An 18,246-nucleotide genomic window follows, 5' to 3' on the forward strand; every position below is an offset into this window, starting at 1 on the left:
GGGGTTGAAGAGATAACAGCGCCGCATCCAGGTGTGGAAATTGCACCAGGAAACCAAAGAGAAAAGGCCATGTATTTTGTATTTAGAAGTACTAGTAAACCATATCATTGAGAAATATTTCAAATAAGGACAAATTACATAATTACACATATCCAACATTAAGCATATTTTACATGTAGAAGACCTGTCTTACTTCTTTACCTTTTCGGTATAGCTTAGGTGATGCCAGTCAGGGTTGAGCAACTAATGTTCAGCTGGTACCATTTGGTAGTAGCGAAGGTAAGGTGAACTGAAGAACTATTGAAGACATGAAGAAAGAATTCATTCTCTACGATTGTGACACATCAGAGGCACTCATTTTATTTTTTTGAAATAGGCAATTCATTCTTGATTATGTTAATTCTTGGATGGACCCTTGGTTAGTAAAGAGAACAGAGAATTGGATTAATTCTGCACACCTTGTATATTAATAAGTTTTTTAGTTAACAGAAAGTTCGAGAAAAAAAGGGAAGTTATTGTAATGTCTGGTGTCACATAAAGCTCTTGTTCGGGCTCCATTTTATTCAACCACATTCTTCAATAAAATAATATTACACGTAAATACAAAACTTTTCCTTCTTTTTTAACAACAAATTCTTCAAAAAATCACAATTTCAAAATATATTTTTCCCTAAAATTTGATTTTAATGGAGCCTGCACAAGGGCTAAATTAATTTTTTGGAACTTTATTTTAATTAATCGTATAATTTTGATTAATTTGGATACTATGAAGGCTTGCACTTAAAGTTCACGTAGGCCATAAAGTTATTAGGCATTAGCCTTTTTCCTCTATAAATATGGAAACTTTCCATTCAAAACCATAGCAAATTAATCGACTTTTGAATCTCAATGAAATTTGTTTCCAGCTCTTCAATTACATGAGGCTTTGCTGAAATGGTAGCCTAGATCCAATACAAATCATTGGTTTCCTTCTAAATAGAAAAGGTTTCACCACAGATAGATTATAAATAGTATTCTCAGCCTCCAAACTGCATCACTTGGAATCAGGGTATTTATGGTCTACGACTTGTCAGCCTACTGGGAAGCAAAAAAATATTGATTAACAATCTATGTGGATCAACAACCTAATGAACTCGTGCAAAGAAATGAAGTTCGGACTCATGACAAAATTCCAGAAACGATGTGCTGGAAGATCCAGAGGAAATAATCTATGCGTACATTTACAGACAGCACTATTATCGCTGATGTCATTATTTTCTTCCACGAAATTTCACAGGTGGTCTTCATAATTGTTAACTAAAGCGAAAAGAGAGAGAGAGATCTCTTTATAAAAAGACTTCCAAGGAACTTACCTAAGTAACTGAGATATCTAACAGAATACCTCCCACATTCCGTTGTAACAATTTACCTGATGACCTATGCCTCAATGAGCCCAATTTTTTAGAGGAAAAAGTTTTCCTTGTCTGTACCAATATCAATCTAACTATGAAGACCACACTAAAGAACAATTCCGCTTCAAAAAAGAGTAAAATGCCACCATAATTATCAAAAGTAAGAAATAGCTGCTCATTACATTGAACTTCCAGTGCCTAAGAAGTGAACAAATTACTCTAAATCTACAAATAATGGAACCATACTGCAGATATTAAGAAAATAACGAACAGTACTTACATAGAAAGATGTGGTTTCTAGGGTTTATCCACATATATAAATTCGTATAAACTGAAAAAGCTTTAAGAACAATTCCTTCATACCTTGCCCTGTTCTTAAAATTTCTTTTGTTCCTGATATGAGATGGTCCAAAAACTTGGTGCGCGTAGCATCGTTAGTGAAAAGAGAGCGTCTTACAGAAGCTAATCGCACTAAGCACTCCAGCGACTGGAAAGCATCACATAATTTAAAACGTAAGATAAGCACAAACAAATCCACGACATTAGCCACAACACAACCGCAAAAAACCAAGAACTTGGCATTGTAATGCCATAAATTAAAATCAAATAAGGACTGTGCAAAGACTATAATATAGGGATACACATGATGAACTTACCTCCTTGGAGATAGGAGGCTTTGTGAGTGCATAATAATCGAAAAATATCTCAAGCGTAGAAAGATCCTCTAACAGGGGCTTCCAAGAAGATGGAATCTGTGAAATAAAAGCTAGATCAGCTATATAAAATTTCCAGAATACGTCCATTAATAAAAATTCCTCATTAATATATATGCATAAAGATCGTATCATATCTTTAATGCTAAACTGAAAACAGATTATTAATATGTTAATAACCTCATTTTAAACAAAATATACCTGAACAGTTCCAAATTCTTCAGAACTTTCATCAATTGTCGTCCCAACAAAATCAAAAGACAAACACTTCAGTGATAGGGATAGTGCCAATTCTTGCAAGCGACTCATGGCTGAAATTTTTAAATTAATAACTATCAGACTAGTCTTGCACTTAAAAACAGAGAAATCGAGCCATTAGTTAACACCTGTAACAAAATGAAAACAAAAACAAGCACATTACCATCATTTTTTAGTTGATGCAACGAAGTCAAGGATATCTGAAAAATTTGGAAAAGAGACTGATCCCTGAAAGAGCAGGCCACCTTTCGATGATGCGATGAAGGCACTCCTGGATTTGGCTGAAAGTATAAAGTCAAGAAACATCAAGTAGAACCCAGACATGTAGAAATCTAACGATGGTGAAAGAGGCAAAACATAATAGCTCTTTAGAGTCTGAAAAAAAAATAATAATAAATAAAAATAATCAATGAACAGTAAGCCCTTGTTTGGGCTCTATTAAACCAAAAATACGTCTTTTCAAAACTCATTTTCCATCACATATTCTTCAATAAAATAATATTACACGTAAACCCAAAACTTTTTCTTACTTTTTAACCACAAATTCTCCAAAAAATTATTATTTCAGAATACTTTTTCCCAAAATTTAATTAAAATGGAGCCCAAACAAAGGCTAAATATCAGGTGACAGTGTAAATCTGTGATGTCGTATAATGCTGAAGCATAAAGCAAGAATTCCAAAGATCTTCCAATTTATAATTCCTCTATGAACCTTGGTTTCTTCAAACAAATGTAAAACTTGGACGAGTGTTAAAAGAGTCCAACCTGATTCATCTCAGAAACAAGCTGATTTAATATCCTTAAACCAATAGCATAATGATCTGATGTCGCCTGATAAATAAAGAAACCTCATCAGGAATTATAGCATAAGCATTAGCATCCAAATTATAATAACTTAGTTAAAAGCAGAAATGAGGCAAGAAAGACACGCAGAGAAATTAAACGTGCATAGGTTTCCAAAAGAATGACGATGCTGTCCAGGACATGTAAACTAAATAATTTGTATTCATGTGGAACAAATATCATCAGTTCACATAGCAGAAGTTAGCATTCAAAAGATAAGATCAATTATATGTAGGATCAAGCTGGAATGATAAGGGGGAAAGGGAAAACAAATAAGCTCTGAAACATGTGCCAAAAGAACCTAATCGCTATCGAAACTACATAATTTGGAAAGGCAAAATAATAGTTGCTCCAGAGAAATAGCGTAAAGATCCTCTACTCTCACGCTAGGCAAAATTTTTGAAGATCTCATCGTACATATCCTGCATCTGTGTCTCATTTCATCTCGTATTTCTCTTTTCATTCGTTTTTCTTATGTCAGCCTAAGTCCACCTTTTGTCTATACTTTTGAATCGTAAGACATTCACCTTACAGGTGAATGGAGAGTGGCAACTTTTCCAGCCCACATAAATCAACCTTCCAGTCTCAAAGTAAACACGAATAATGATTATTATACAAATCATTTGACTCCTGAGTACAGAATTTCATTGTAACAAATGTCAGGCTCCTCCACATTCAAAAATAAGGTAAAGATAATGATGATGATAAAAGAAAATTGGTTACCCTCCCTTTTCCCTGGGAAATGAAAAAGATGGAGATAATAATGGACTAGGATGGTGACCATGACAGTCAATAATCCTTCAGAAATGCATGCCAAGCATTCTTACAGGCAGAATTCCCTTATAGTAATAAACATCTAACAGCCGGATGTTGAAGTCCAGCTGTTAGAACAATCTTATGAAGCTAGATTTTTCTGACTAAAACGACCTCCGATAGGCTCGGCGTCAGATGCTATGCAGAGCAACAAAGCAAGGAGTGTAAGCCACTTCCCATACTGTCTTTTCTTGATGCTAGGGAGTAATTAAAAGCAATGTCATTTATTTCAGAATTTGCATATTTTGTCTTTTATGTAGATAATCTTCTGTGCAATCATTAATGTAGTAAATCAATATCTAGTATAAACAAAATGATTTTCTAATAAAGACATTGAGAGGAAGATCGAATAGTTATGCAAAGCATTGCTATTGCCAACCTTTTTGGGATTAGTTATAATTAGATACTCTCACCAACTTTTGGAATCTGATCTGTTTCACTTAATAAAACAACTTGTTAAGATACTGAATTATTAAAATAAAACAGGGACTCCAATTTTTTACCTCTTTAAGGAGAATGTTTATCTAATAAGTTATCTGTTTTATCAATAATCAGTTGTCTACTAAAAGAAGTTAGGCTTTATGGACACGCAATATGGACACGACACGATACGGACACACCGATACATGATTTTTCAAAAAAGGCACAGATTTACAATCTTTATAAATTTTAAATTCATGTATTATATCTTTATTATAATTTTTACTATAAGTACGACACACAGCACATCGAACATTTGCGAGAGGGTGGTTCGGTAATTTAAAAAATATATATAAATTGGGACATAGGCATGGGCCTGTTTGATACATGTCCTTTGCCTGAAAGTGTAGATCTGACATGACACATGTCAGACATAGGCACATCGTTGTAATGAGAGAATTCATGCATCATAGTCCAAAACTTTAAGTGTAGTAATTCCTCTCAGATGGAAAAGGATTTAATGAACCTTAACCAATGTTACTTGGGATTACAATCGTAACTCCCAACTTAGTCTATAAGAGGAGTTGAACTAAACAGCTAAAATTTAGTTGGCAAGCACTTTAAGATGTCCAGCAAGCATTAAAAAACACCACTGTTTTTATATAGCATAGTGCATAATATCATCTTTCTTGCCAAGTACAATCAATGTATCTTTTATAACATTATGACTAGAATTTTGAACTATGGTTCACATTAAATTGCAAAGACTGATAAATCTTATGCATCCTCAGACAGTTTGTCAACAGTACAACTGTGAGAATAAGATTATATCGAATTACTAAATTATGGGCATTAAGCATCTCTTTATGTATTTTTACATTTTCATGCAACAATTTCTGTTCTGGGGTTTACATATACTCATCTATTTTGTTATAATAGAAATTGATGGGACGGGAGGTTGCGTACAAGAACGAGCATATACTCATAATTTCTATGTACATAAAAAAATTAAAATAGGTATCCGCATAGGCTTTAAAATAGTCTCTTTCCAATTATTTGATGCAGTAATTACAGCATGCAATAAAATTAATAAATCTTATGTTAGATTACTATACTTTTTCCTCACAAAAGAACAGGGAGGCATGACGGAACTGAAAATACTCTAATTCTAGTTTTGATCTTGGAACCTCTAATGTAAAAACTTGAAGCAATTGTTTTCACTTTCCTAAATATAGGTTTTCTCATTGTTTTTAAAGAAATCAGGAAGCAGCCTGTTTGATTGACTTCGAACTAGGAGAAAGGTGGTCCCACTGAAAGGGGCATCTTGCTCTGTAATGTAAATAGGACGCGCACATGTTTTAGATGCCAGAGAAGAGTCAAGAGAAGATTTCTCAATATATTTAAGATTAGACAAAATAATAACTTGAAATAGATTATCTTGATTTTAGCGGAGTTTATATTTCATACTAATTTAGATTTCCATATGTCTAGAAGGAATTTTATGTTATGTGATGCCAGGCTCCCAGTTCCTTCATTATCTGCTTCAAATAAGTAATATATACTAAAGGTAACTTAACTAAGATTCAGTTCATATTTCACATCTGATGTGTGAATGTGTTAGACATTACATTTAAGAATGAATGAAAATTTGAGATTCCCATCACAGATCTTCATACTGGCAATTGAATACTTCAAATGATAAGATTAAGAGCATTAGGATGTACTAAAACGATAATTTCCTATTGGTCGTAATTCCTAAACAATATGCAGAACCTCAAGTTCATTTATAGACCTTCCCTAATCATTCGTCATTTTAACATTCTTGAATTCCAGCTCTCAAATGTGTGATACACATATGGACTGAAACAATTAGTAATAACTGGTAGAACTTCCAATCTCTGCTAGTTTTATTCAAGAAAGTTACGTACTTGTGTGTTACAGGAACAAAAAGAAGTTAAACAATATGCAGAACCTCGAGTTCGTTTATAGACCCCTACCTAATCATTCATCAATTTCACATTCTTGAATTCCAACTCTCACGGTCCGATAATGTGTGATTCCATATATCACATATGAACCGAAACAATTATTAATAACTGATTAAACTATTATTCCCTGAAAATTTTATAGAATAGAATTTTAGTTTATTTGGGCCAAATAATTAGATTTTGATATAGCAAAGATAAATACATCAATATTGGGCTCGAAGGCATATCAGATGATGCACCATGGACTCGAAAAAAAAATTAATTCGAATAAATTAGACCCAAAATTTGAAGTTTAAAGAAATTGTCATTTATAATTATTTAATTAAATTGATTGTTAAAGGGTTGGTAGCCACGTGTACCTTTATATAGATGTACGGAAAATGTTTTTTGTCAGTTTAGGATTTGAGGTGTTGGATATATAAAAATCCTATTTTAATAATGATCATGGTTAATTGTTAATTTTAATCCCATTTTGATTAGAATAAATGTTAATTGATAATTATAATCCCATTTTTATATTTTTCTAACTCCACTTATTTTTATCCATATTAAATTAGAATTTCTTTAATTTGGGCCCGCTTGGTACAGATTAAAATCTGATTTTAATCTAAATCAAAGTCAAACAATTAATATTAACCACATCTTTCATGAGTTCAGCAACTTTTCAACCACACATTTCAAAAACTTCTTTCACAATTTACTGAAAAATCTAATTCTAATCCCCACCAAATACCCTCTTAGAATTTTTGTTCTCACTTTTATGAAGTATTCTTTTTATTCTCGACCAGATTGTAAGAGTAGATATGGTTCACTATTGTGATTAGGATACATCTAAGTAAGCAAAATCCTAAATAAACTAATCTAGAATTTATTATATAAAATTATTCGGTAATTTTCCATCTCCCTGCCACGGCATGTGTCTAAGGATTTATTTGTTTTAAATTTTAGCCCCCCTTAAATTATTTTCCATTATATTTTATTTTTATCTCTCCTATTCTCAACTACACAATCTTCCATAAAATAATATTATACATAAATCGATAATTTTTCCTTCTTTTTCAACCACTCGTTTTAAAAAAAAAAAAAAAAAACACTATTCCACACATTTTCATTTCGCAAAAATGGGGGCCATACGGGAGCTTATTTTCACCTACTAAAAATTTTACAGAGATGAGATAAAATTATATGAAGTCATTCTTATCCTATTTACTTGTGGGACGCAGCTCCCCGAGTCCTTTTTGAACCACAATTCAATTGTTACTATTTTGTCCTATACATACCCCCATAAGGTTAAGAGAACGTTTCACAACTAAATATTTATAATACATACACGCACGGGCAGAGGGTATTAATTGGCAGAAGCATAATGCACTTTTAAGACAGGCAAGGAAGTTAGTAAATTTGGAGCATGATTTTGGATTGTGCTTTTCAAAAAAAGTATTTTCATTTATCCAGGTAAGATATTTTCTACAAGTGATTTGTTTCCGTATGCTTTTATATTCAGTAATTTATACATAAATTGCAAGTGGACCTTCAGATTCAACCTAACGAAAGGTGAACTCTACTGGGTTCTTTATAACGAAGTGTGAAATCTTTCGAGAATTCAAAATACTACCAATGGGAGTCTCATTTGGCCATCAATATACTCCATAAGAAATGTGATATGAAGTGGCTATTTTATTGTTATATAATTGTCTATAAAAATAGCATGTATCTTATTGGATATTTTTAAACACTCATTCTTACAATAATTTTACATAGGTCGGGTTGGTTGAATTTGTAGTAAGATGGTGATGCGGAATGCCAAGTGAATCAAAAGAAAAATAAATATTAAATTTTCCAGTCTTTCAATGTTTTAGTTAGTTTAATTTGTTCAAAAACATGATATTTAATTAGTTAGGTGATTATATTTTTTAGAGATACAATTTCCATGCTTTGTTTTAAATTTACAAATATTCCAATTATTTTATTATATAAAAAAAAAAAAAATTTATCGCTCCGCATTTAGCGTAAAGAAAAGTAAGTCTTTGGTAAAACTTGGGTTTATGAAAATTTGGAGTGTTACATAAACTTCAATCTCTGCTAGGTTTATTCAAGAGAGTTATGTACTTGAATAGTGTTAAAATAATAGACAAAAATGTCAGTCATTTTACCACTTTCCATAGGCTCAATCATATAAACAGGTTTGTTCCCATATTAATTACATATCACATATTTTATTCGTTAAAGAAACTTAAACATATAATAAGCTTACAATGTAACAAATCGATCTCTATGCCCAAACCATTAACTTACGTACTGTCCACTGTGAAAAAACCTAGCCCATTTTACCTCTCACAACCTTTTGCCGCGTCCCTAGGATTCGAATCCACAATTTCCTTAAGAGAAACTTAAATTGAATCCCAGTAAGTTAATTAAACTTAAGTCTCTCTCGAGAAAAATGTCATAGGTTCGAATCCTGAGAGCACGACCAAAAATCGTAAGGGGTAATATGAGCTAGCTCTCTTATAATGGACGATACATAAATTAAAGGTTTGGGCATAGAGGCCGAGTTGTTATAAAAAATGAGCATTTTTTGTAACAACCCGAGCATCATGCTCGACCATTCTCTTACGTACTGTCTCCTCCGGAAGGGACATCTGCCCTCTTATCCCTCATAAATTTCTATCGCGTCCCCATTATTCAAACCCATGAACTTTCCGTTAAGAGAGACTTTAGTTAAATCAACTTAAGACTCTCATAAAGTAGGGGTCTTAGGTTCAAATCCTAAGAAGCGATAGAAATCCGTAAGGGATAAGATGGGCCCAGATCCTTCCAAAGTGGATAATACATATCTATGTAGCACCGACACGCTGCCGGCGATAGCGTATCGGAGTTGCTTGCGACGTGTTGGACGATTGCTGGGCAGTTGAGTTGAAGGGAAGAAATGCAATCGGAGCTGGAGGAAGAAATGCAACCAGAGTTCAGTTTCCCGTTTGGGAAGGAAGAATAAAAAAGAGGAAAAAAACCTGAAAATGGAACCTGTAGAACTGAAGAAATCAGAGAAGAAGACGGCTAGAAATGGAAAGAAATCAGAGAAGAAGCTGGAACAGAAAATAAATAAGAGAAGAAAAAGGGACGGCTATAAATGATGAAAATCTCCTATACAAGTGAATAATTTAATTTGTATGACCATCATTGTAAAATTTTGTACCATTTTGTATCTTTTTGTATCTTTCAATGCCTGCAACTTTGTTTAAATAATATATAATATTTGTTTGAATGAAATTGTACCATTTTACCCCTCAACATAATTCATAAAATTAAAATAAACTAAAAATAATAATTTTATAATCAACGTGTCGGAACTTATTTAAAAAATCGCGTGTCGGACGCTCGTGTCCATGTCAGTGCTTCTTAGGTACATATAATCTAGCGGCCCGGGTTACATGCAATGTGCATTTGGCACAACTTAAGCTCTAAAGCAACGGTTAAGTCCCCAACCATTCCCTTAACGGCTTAACCACCTGTGGGTTGCTCTACACTTTCCTTCATAGATGATACAAGTGAAGATCAGTCACTTCCCTGCAACCCATCTTTCTCCATGGTCAATGAAAACTAACTTTACCTTCCTTGAATAACTTCTTAATTTCAAATTGTCAATATTCAAACTAAATCAACAAGATCTAATACATGCATCATGCAAAACTACTTCTTCGCTTGATTTACAAAAGAATAATATGCAAGTTAGGAAGATAGAAATTTGGAGTTAACGCACATGAATGCCTGCACATTGATTGGACAAATTCCACGATTGTAACAAAATTAACCACTATAAACATAAATTACCTGGCTTAAGAATTTAATTGATTCTTTAACCACATCTCTAAATATATCATCATCAAACCATCCAAACTTGGTAAGTCGACATAAAAGCTGAACTAAAGATCCAATCACAAAGGACTGCAGCTCAGGACCTCTGTTTGCCAGATAGTTTACAATGTAGTTTCCTTCATAGAAAGTACAAAGCAATAAATTCAGAGAACAATGAATATTATGAAAGTTAAACAAAACACCAATCTGTTCGAATTAATTAGGTTGTGCTTTAAATCTTGTAGCATTACCATGCATTGGAAAATTTAATACATAGTTAACAAGAAATCATTGTTAATGGAGATACGATACTAAAATTGAAGGAAAAAGGAAGTAAGGTATATAAAAAATCCTTTCTTCTTTGAAGCCGCCCAATTAAAAATCCACAAAAAACATCTTATCATTTCGAGTGTCATTCCTCTCTTGCCCCTTAAGAAGGCAACTTAAGTATGATACTTACTATCATGTCAAACAAAGACAATTGCCCACAATAGCATAACAAACTTCCTTACTTGACGACAGCAATATAAAATGTGCAAAAATTAATAATATATTACGGATATCAAGGCGGAGCTGCAAAGAGAGACTATGCTCGGTCACTTGCTTCAACAAGCTCGAACTAGCCAACATCAAGGCATAAGGTGTCAGTGCATTGTCCAGAATAAATTGGCACTGTGAAATGTAATCAATGTTTGTGGAAAAACATTTCAGAGTGTTCTCGGCATGCATTCGTTCAGCTGAATCCTGTGAATTGTACAGCCTTTCACACAAAACTTCCAACTGTGCTAAGCTCTCCATTTTTACTCAATTATAACAACATGCCCACCTAAAAATTCCAGATGACCAAGAACCTGCACTCATCCAATCCAATATCAAGGTATAAAACTATGTACATTTTTCTGTCACATTCTATGACGAGAAATATACTAAATGTCATATGTATCAGAAACTCATTCATATGCACTGAGACATCTGTGTCCGTGTGTATTTATGTGGAGACGGGATATTTAAGAACCAGAAAGAGGGAAAAATGATTGCACCCGAAATTCAAGAAACTGATATGGATGTGAAACAGAGAGTTATGTGCACACAGCACCACTAAGTACAAGAAACAAACAGAGCATCAATGCCATTATGGCAAGAGCAAAGGCCAACAACTGTAGCATTATACCCTTTGCATCAAATGGTGTTGCCGAGCAGAATAAATTGTCTTCACGCAATGGAGGAGAAAAAATTAAGCCAAATAAACAATACAAATTGGAAATGTTACATTAGTATTTGATGTAGAATAATACAAAGTAGCATCAAACTCTTCCCCTCTTCCCCTCTCTATCACAACAATACTCCTCTGATAAAGCAAACAAAAATAGATATACAATTATTTACACACACAAAAGTGCTCCAGATAAATGAACCAATAGCTGTTCAGCGTCAAACCCTGACAAGAAAACCAAGAAAACATGGAAATAAAAATTAATTGGTTTCATGATCTTATACAAATATATTCACGACCGAATAGATAATCTTAACTATATATATATATACACACACAAAAATGGATGAAAATTATTATAGCAAACAATTAAAAAAAAATTAAAATAGAAGAACCGAGAAACTATCACCTCGGTTAAATCGAAGAAAAAATGTCTCGCGATCGGATGAAGATGATTTCTTGAGAAGGGAATTGAATTCTGTGATGTGATCCCAAATTTAATATATTTTGTGTCGAGAAAGCACCGGAGAAAAGAAAGGTATTCTTTTTTGTACAGATACGCTAACGCTTATAAACGTGGCTGTATGTCAGAGCAAATAAACCAGGGTCGGTAGGAAGGGTCAAATTACATACTAGAGTTAAAAGCCTTTTTTTTTTTTTTTTCCTTTTTTTCTTTTTCCATTTTTTTGTTTATTTGGTTGGTTTGTTTTGGGGAAGAGAATTACATGCATGATTTTATTTTATTTGTTTTAAATCTTTCCACTAATTAATAAAGTCCATTCATAATTAAATCGATCTCTATCTTCAATTTTGTTTAGATATAGTCATACTTAAATCTTTTCAAGAGCTATTAATTTCTAATAATAGAAGAATATGTTTGATAAAGTTGGAGCCTTATAATTTGCTTGCTCGAGAATTGATTTTCGAGTGTTAATCATCGACCTATAAAGATCGTAAAATAATTAGTTTTGAATTTCTAAAACTGATTGTAAAAGGGACCTTGTTGCAACTTGGCCCTCATAACTTTTTATGCCATAGTCCTCGACTCTTGATTTTGTAGATTGTAACATTGTTAGATCATATAAGGCACTTTTCCATTTAGAACAATTCCTTTTTTCTATATCGTTTCTCTTTTCCTTCATCTTCTTTTCTTGCTTCTTTAAAAAAAAAAAAAAAGGGTACAATCCGTTAGCAAAACCCGAATCTAACTGTATTGCAAAATTGAAAGCCATTCGCCTAGCTGCTAGAAGAAATAAACAAAATCCATAAATTGGGAACCAAAAATAAAAATAAGAAATATTTTGGGCATTGTAGTTGTAGGGCATCAAACTCCAATCAAAACGATTTCAAGATTGTGGTTTCTGTTGACACATAAAAATTCAGCCAAAATCGAACGACCCAAGGAATGAAACCCGATTGGAGGATCCCCAAATCAGATAGCCCAAAGAATGAAGCCCAATCAGACAATTCAAGATGAAGGCCCAAATAGAGAGGCCCATGAACGCGGTAACACAATCGCTCAAGCTTGCGAGTCGTCCAGGATCTGAACGAATGGAGTGTCATGCAGTCGCCCAGAGCTATTACTCTATTCTCGCCCAAACTTTCGAGTCGCCCAAAGTCTTAGCAGACATGAAGTGTTGTGGTTATCAAGAAGCGCAGTTATTAAAGCAGCCCTACCACGTTCCACGATTCAAGGAACTCAATTGAAGACGGTTGAACGACAAAGAGTAATAGCAGCAGTTAGAAAAGGCAGTTCCATGACAAGTTGGCCATTACGAGGAAAGTGTGCAGTTATAGAACGATCAAACAGTTTTTAGACGGTTGATCACAAAGAGATCGTCCAGGGAGTATAAAGGGAAGGAAAGACATAGAACAAAGGAATCGAATCAAAAACTCTCGAACAGAGAACATGTAATTTTAAAATTTCTTAACTTAGATTTAAACACTTCTTTCAGTAAAAAGAACACCACTTTTTGAGACTTTGTCTCAAGAGGTTTGTCCCTTACACAATCGTCTGATCCCTTTTAATTGTTAGCGACGAACCCGCTCGAAACAGTTTCTAATTTCTTGTGTTTAGATTAATAACATAAGTACATATTTTTAAGTGTTACGATGAAAATGAATGGACGCGTTAAGACATCTATTATTCTAGACACTTCCATTCAAGTAAAAAGGGAAATATTTCATACAGCGCATTAAGCTTTTGTTTAACACATTTATTTCTAATTTAATTTTTCTCAAATTTATTTTTAATTACATAATTTTCTAATAAAAAATTTTATACGTAAACTTAGGACTGCACATGGTCCGGTTCAATTTGGTTCTTGTCATAATCGAATTGGACCCAAAATTTACAGATATTTAGTGAGTGGAACCGTTCGGGTTTGGTTCGATTTCATTCAGTTCTCAAGTTTCGTACTATAATCAATTTTTTTAATATTTACGAACTATATTAATTCAAGTAATGATATGTTCAAACTTAATTCTTACAAAATGACATAATGCGGTCTTATATGTTTTTTGTATCTCTCTTTATTGAGTTCTTCATATATTTGATTGTTAAAATCATGAGAATATGAAGATAGTGAGCTCACAATTATTAAAGGAGACGTTGTCCCGTGTCAATTCGATTTTTCTATAACGGTAGAAAAGACACTACAATAGAATAATAAATTTGGGTAAAAAATTTATCAATTTGATTGAGTTGGGTTTGGACTGAAAATTATAAATATGAAAAATCATATTTTTGAGTTTAAACTAAATTAATTAGTTAATAAATTTATTTTAAAAAATAATTGGACTTATTTAAAATAAATAAACTAAAAAAATTAGGAAGGCTTGGTTCTTATTTGATTTTTCAGTTTTTTTTTATTATCTAAAATTGAGAACAGAACCTAACACCTCAGCTCTCGATTCGTATACCCATTCGGGTATTTGACTTTAAAAGAGTCGATTGGTTCAATTTAGGTCGGGTTGGGTACGATTTCGTTTGGGAGCTTTGTCCAACCCTACGTAAACTCATGAGTTTTTCTACTTTTTTTCATACAATTTCCTAAAAAATTAATTTTTTACTTCAATTAATCTCTCATAAACAAATATTAATAATTGAAAGATAGTACGTGAAAATTAGCTTCTTTTAACTTTGATTAAAGATGTAAGAGGAACCCATTGGATAAGGATATTATCACCTGCATAAATTTCTTGATCCTTTAATTTTTTATTTTTTTTCAATATATGGATATGAAATGCATTTTATCATTATTATATTTAAAACTACATCATATTGTGGTTATCCCTACATTACGCCATTAAAACATATCATAAGTTCATTTAAATAATGAATTAAGGGATGCCAATAATAAACTACATTAATGAGTAGTCAACAACAGGTCACGTGGGCTTTTAATAGGAATTGTGGGTACTACTTTGTTGAAATTTTCAAAAAAAAAATAATTCGATCATTATTATGTATTTTTTTTATCCAGTCTTCCACAGCAGGACCAAAGGTCACTTGAATTGACAAATCAAATAACTAAAAAGTATGTGATAAAAATAAAAGGATTTTTGTCATGAACGATTGTGATTGTACGGAATTATTTTTACAGAAGAAAATCAGACCTCTCACAAAGGTCGACCTCACTGTGGGGCCCAATATAATAAAAATGACAAAAAAAATTTCGACCCCACCATATGTAAGACCTCTGTAAGAGGTTTGTGAACTGGGGGTTCTGCACACCCATCTCGGGGCCCGTTTGGTAGGGATTTTTTGTCCCAAAAAATTGATTTTTTGTCCGTTATTTTACTATTCAAGTCGTAATTTTTGACTTTTTCTCTCACATGTGGATCTCACTTTTTTTCTAACGATCAAAAAATCAATTCTCAAAATCCCTACCAAACGAGCCCTCGGTTCTTTTGTTATTTCCTTTCTTAAATGAAAAGGTATCTGCTAAATCCTTAATCAATCACCTGGCAAATCAATCAAGCTCACTAAAAAAGGCTGACTTGTATATAGGATACATCCAAAAGCATCGTCAGCTTCTTATTCCTGTGTAAAACTCTCAACCAGCAATTTTTGAAATGCAAATGCTTAAAATCAATGCCTTTTACCAGAAAATGATATAATAACTACAAATCAAATTATAAAATTGGTAAAAGTTCCTAAGTAAATGTACATTACTATTAACATCGAAGCACCATCTCCAATAATCACAAAATTGATAAATGCAATCTATCCAAATATTCACGTCGGCTTCGACACTCTCAAATTGGGTATGTATAATCCCTATTGTAAGAACATAAACCTTATATTTGTCGTCATGAAATTTGCATGGGAAGCAAATAAGTTCTAAGCAATTGTATGAAAATTATTAATTAAATATGTTTAATTGATTTAGAGCCGTTTGAGCCACATTATTTGTAGAATGAGAATGAAAAATAGAGTTGTTATGGGTTCCATACAAGAGATAGAAATTCAAAAATGGTGGTTTGATGTGATGGATAACGGTCATATTTTTCATTTTAATGATGTAAAAATGGGGCTTAAACAGGGCCTTAATTTTCAACTTAAAAAATATTATACTTGTCCATTTTTATTTTTATTTTTTGATAAATGAAAGTGAAAGGGGATAGATGAGAGAGAGAGAAAGAAAGTGAATTACCTGAAAAATAAAAATTACGTTCCCTAAAAAAAATGTTTTCATTGTTTTTGAGGAATATACAGTTACACATCAAAATTGAAAAATATTATTTTATGAAAAAATTATCAATCAAACACCCAAAAAGTAAGAATTTGTATAGAAAAATAACATTTTTCATAAAAAAATAAATTCAATTAAGCATACTCTTAAAGTAGCATGACATTGGTGAAAATTACAGAGCCTGTTTGGGAGTGATTTTGAAAATTGATTTTTTGACCTTTAGGGGAAAAGTGGGGTCCACCTGTGAAAGAAGAAGTCAAATATGACGTTGGAATAGTGAAATAACGGTTAAAAAATCAATTTTTTGGGGCAATAAAAATCGCTCCCAAACAAGCTGACACTGAGGTTGCATTTTAAAAATCAAGTTTAAAATATGTTTATACAAAACTCAGGTGATAATACTTTTTAAATCGTAATATTTAATAATTAATAATAAAGTATAATTTTTTATATTGTAATTAACGTGTTAAAAAAGGGGGAATCAACACTCATGATCTATTTCTAATAGCTTCCTTATTCTTCGAAAAGCATATTCATCCCACGTATGCTCCCATATGTTATGATCGTCATGAACTCTCTCTCTCTCGCGTTCCTTTGTCGCCGAAAAATATTGTTGATCGAGCTCTCCATCGCTGTCAAGAATACATTATCTTGCTATTATACACACAACATCATATCCTCTATGATATCTATGTGAAAACTATATACACAAAAACTTACGTAAAATGGTTCGATTAAGTACTGTTAAGCGAGAGAAGAAGATAGAGGAGGCCGCGAATAGACGAGATAACCAAAAGACATATAATATCACTAAGTAATCAACATAAAAATAATAAAATAATAAAAAAAAAGTTCTCAGCAAGAACCTGAATCGACCACTAACAAGGTATTTTCAGTTTATTTTAATTTAATTTTTAAGCACAATTGGTAGGTACCAAGTACTGCCAATGCATTCGATATTTGTCACCTATTGTCGGTTTAATTTTGTAGCGAATGACATGGGTGAGATTGTTATTTGAAGTGTTGTGTTTTAGAAATCGATGTCATTTGATTTAGGAATGTGTTGTGACCTAAATTTTGTTGATTGTGGCCTATCCATCCATCCGTGACCACTATGAATCGTTTGCATAACAAATATTTCACTAGGCTGTGTTTAGAAATGGATATTAAGTGATTTAGAAATGTGTTGTGACCTTTCTCCAATCGTGACTTGCCCATCTGTTTATGACCAATTTCTCAATGAATCTGTGACCAATATGAATCATGTGCAATTAACAGCAAATATTTTATTAGGGAGTGTTTAGAAATGGGACGTGACCTCAATTTATCAAGTTGTGACCAAAAAATTATTTTTGACAAAATTGTTATTGATCTATGATTTGGTCCTATATTACAAAATAGTGAAACTATTTGTGTAATGAAATGTAACCTACCTTATGTGACATTATGTTAACAACTAGAACTTGTGACTATATTCGTTATATATGTGACTTAAGTGACTTGATTGTCTACCATTCTCCATATCTGTGAGATGATTGTCTACTATTTTTTTGTATCTATGAACTAATTGCCTACCATTCTAAATTTGATTTTAATGTATTTTGATGTATACAAATAATGTAGGTGTGGAAGTACATTATTTAGAAAGACATTTTGATTTTGAGAGAGACTACAATAAACCCGACAAAGGCTATTCTGACAAACTTCATAACGAAACTCAACGAAATCGAACAGCTTTTACCGAAAGATACTTCTCACATTTCTTGGAGTATCACAAAATTGTGGTTCAACCATGATTGATCCACTATCTTTCACTGAGGTAGGTGAAACACCCCAACCTTGATGAGATGTGGTACAAGACAACAGGTCGCCTTGTTAGGTTCTCGTTGCCTGAGTTTTGTTTAGTTACCGACTTTAGATACTTTGACAATGATGATAGAGATAACCTTGAAACCAATCTATCAAGTTTAAAGGACAAATACTTCAGTGTGTTGAAAATTGTAAGCCACAAAGATGTTAGGGGTATACTTATTTTGTGAGACGCCTTCCACATGAGGA

The 18,246-nt window shown here is 32.7% G+C and overlaps 1 protein-coding gene across 8 annotated transcripts in view; it reads right to left on the reverse strand.

Annotated features, from left to right (window-relative positions):
* Window positions 1-12,082, reverse strand: part of LOC111384028 (exportin-7) — a 25,323-nt gene extending 13,241 nt beyond the window's left edge. For 2 of the 8 annotated variants that reach the window (XR_002700851.1, XM_023008284.1), the window contains exons 1-8: window positions 11,901-12,082; window positions 10,836-11,716; window positions 10,255-10,415; window positions 3,128-3,193; window positions 2,526-2,643; window positions 2,306-2,415; window positions 2,048-2,143; window positions 1,755-1,878 (exon numbers count right to left, since the gene is read on the reverse strand). Coding sequence is in view for 7 of the 8 variants with exons in the window: in XM_023008284.1 (XP_022864052.1) it covers window positions 1,755-1,878; window positions 2,048-2,143; window positions 2,306-2,415; window positions 2,526-2,643; window positions 3,128-3,193; window positions 10,255-10,415; window positions 10,836-11,076 (916 nt within the window). In the remaining variant the exon portion in view is untranslated. The remainder of the gene's footprint in view (window positions 1-1,754; window positions 1,879-2,047; window positions 2,144-2,305; window positions 2,416-2,525; window positions 2,644-3,127; window positions 3,194-10,254; window positions 10,416-10,835; window positions 11,717-11,900) is intronic. The other 6 variants (XM_023008255.1, XM_023008250.1, XM_023008241.1 and 3 more) reach the window with 6 other exon arrangements.
* Window positions 12,083-18,246: the final 6,164 nt, after the last annotated feature.

This window comes from Olea europaea, chromosome 3 (genome assembly GCF_002742605.1).
Source record: "Olea europaea var. sylvestris chromosome 3, O_europaea_v1, whole genome shotgun sequence".
Taxonomy (NCBI): domain Eukaryota; kingdom Viridiplantae; phylum Streptophyta; class Magnoliopsida; order Lamiales; family Oleaceae; genus Olea; species Olea europaea.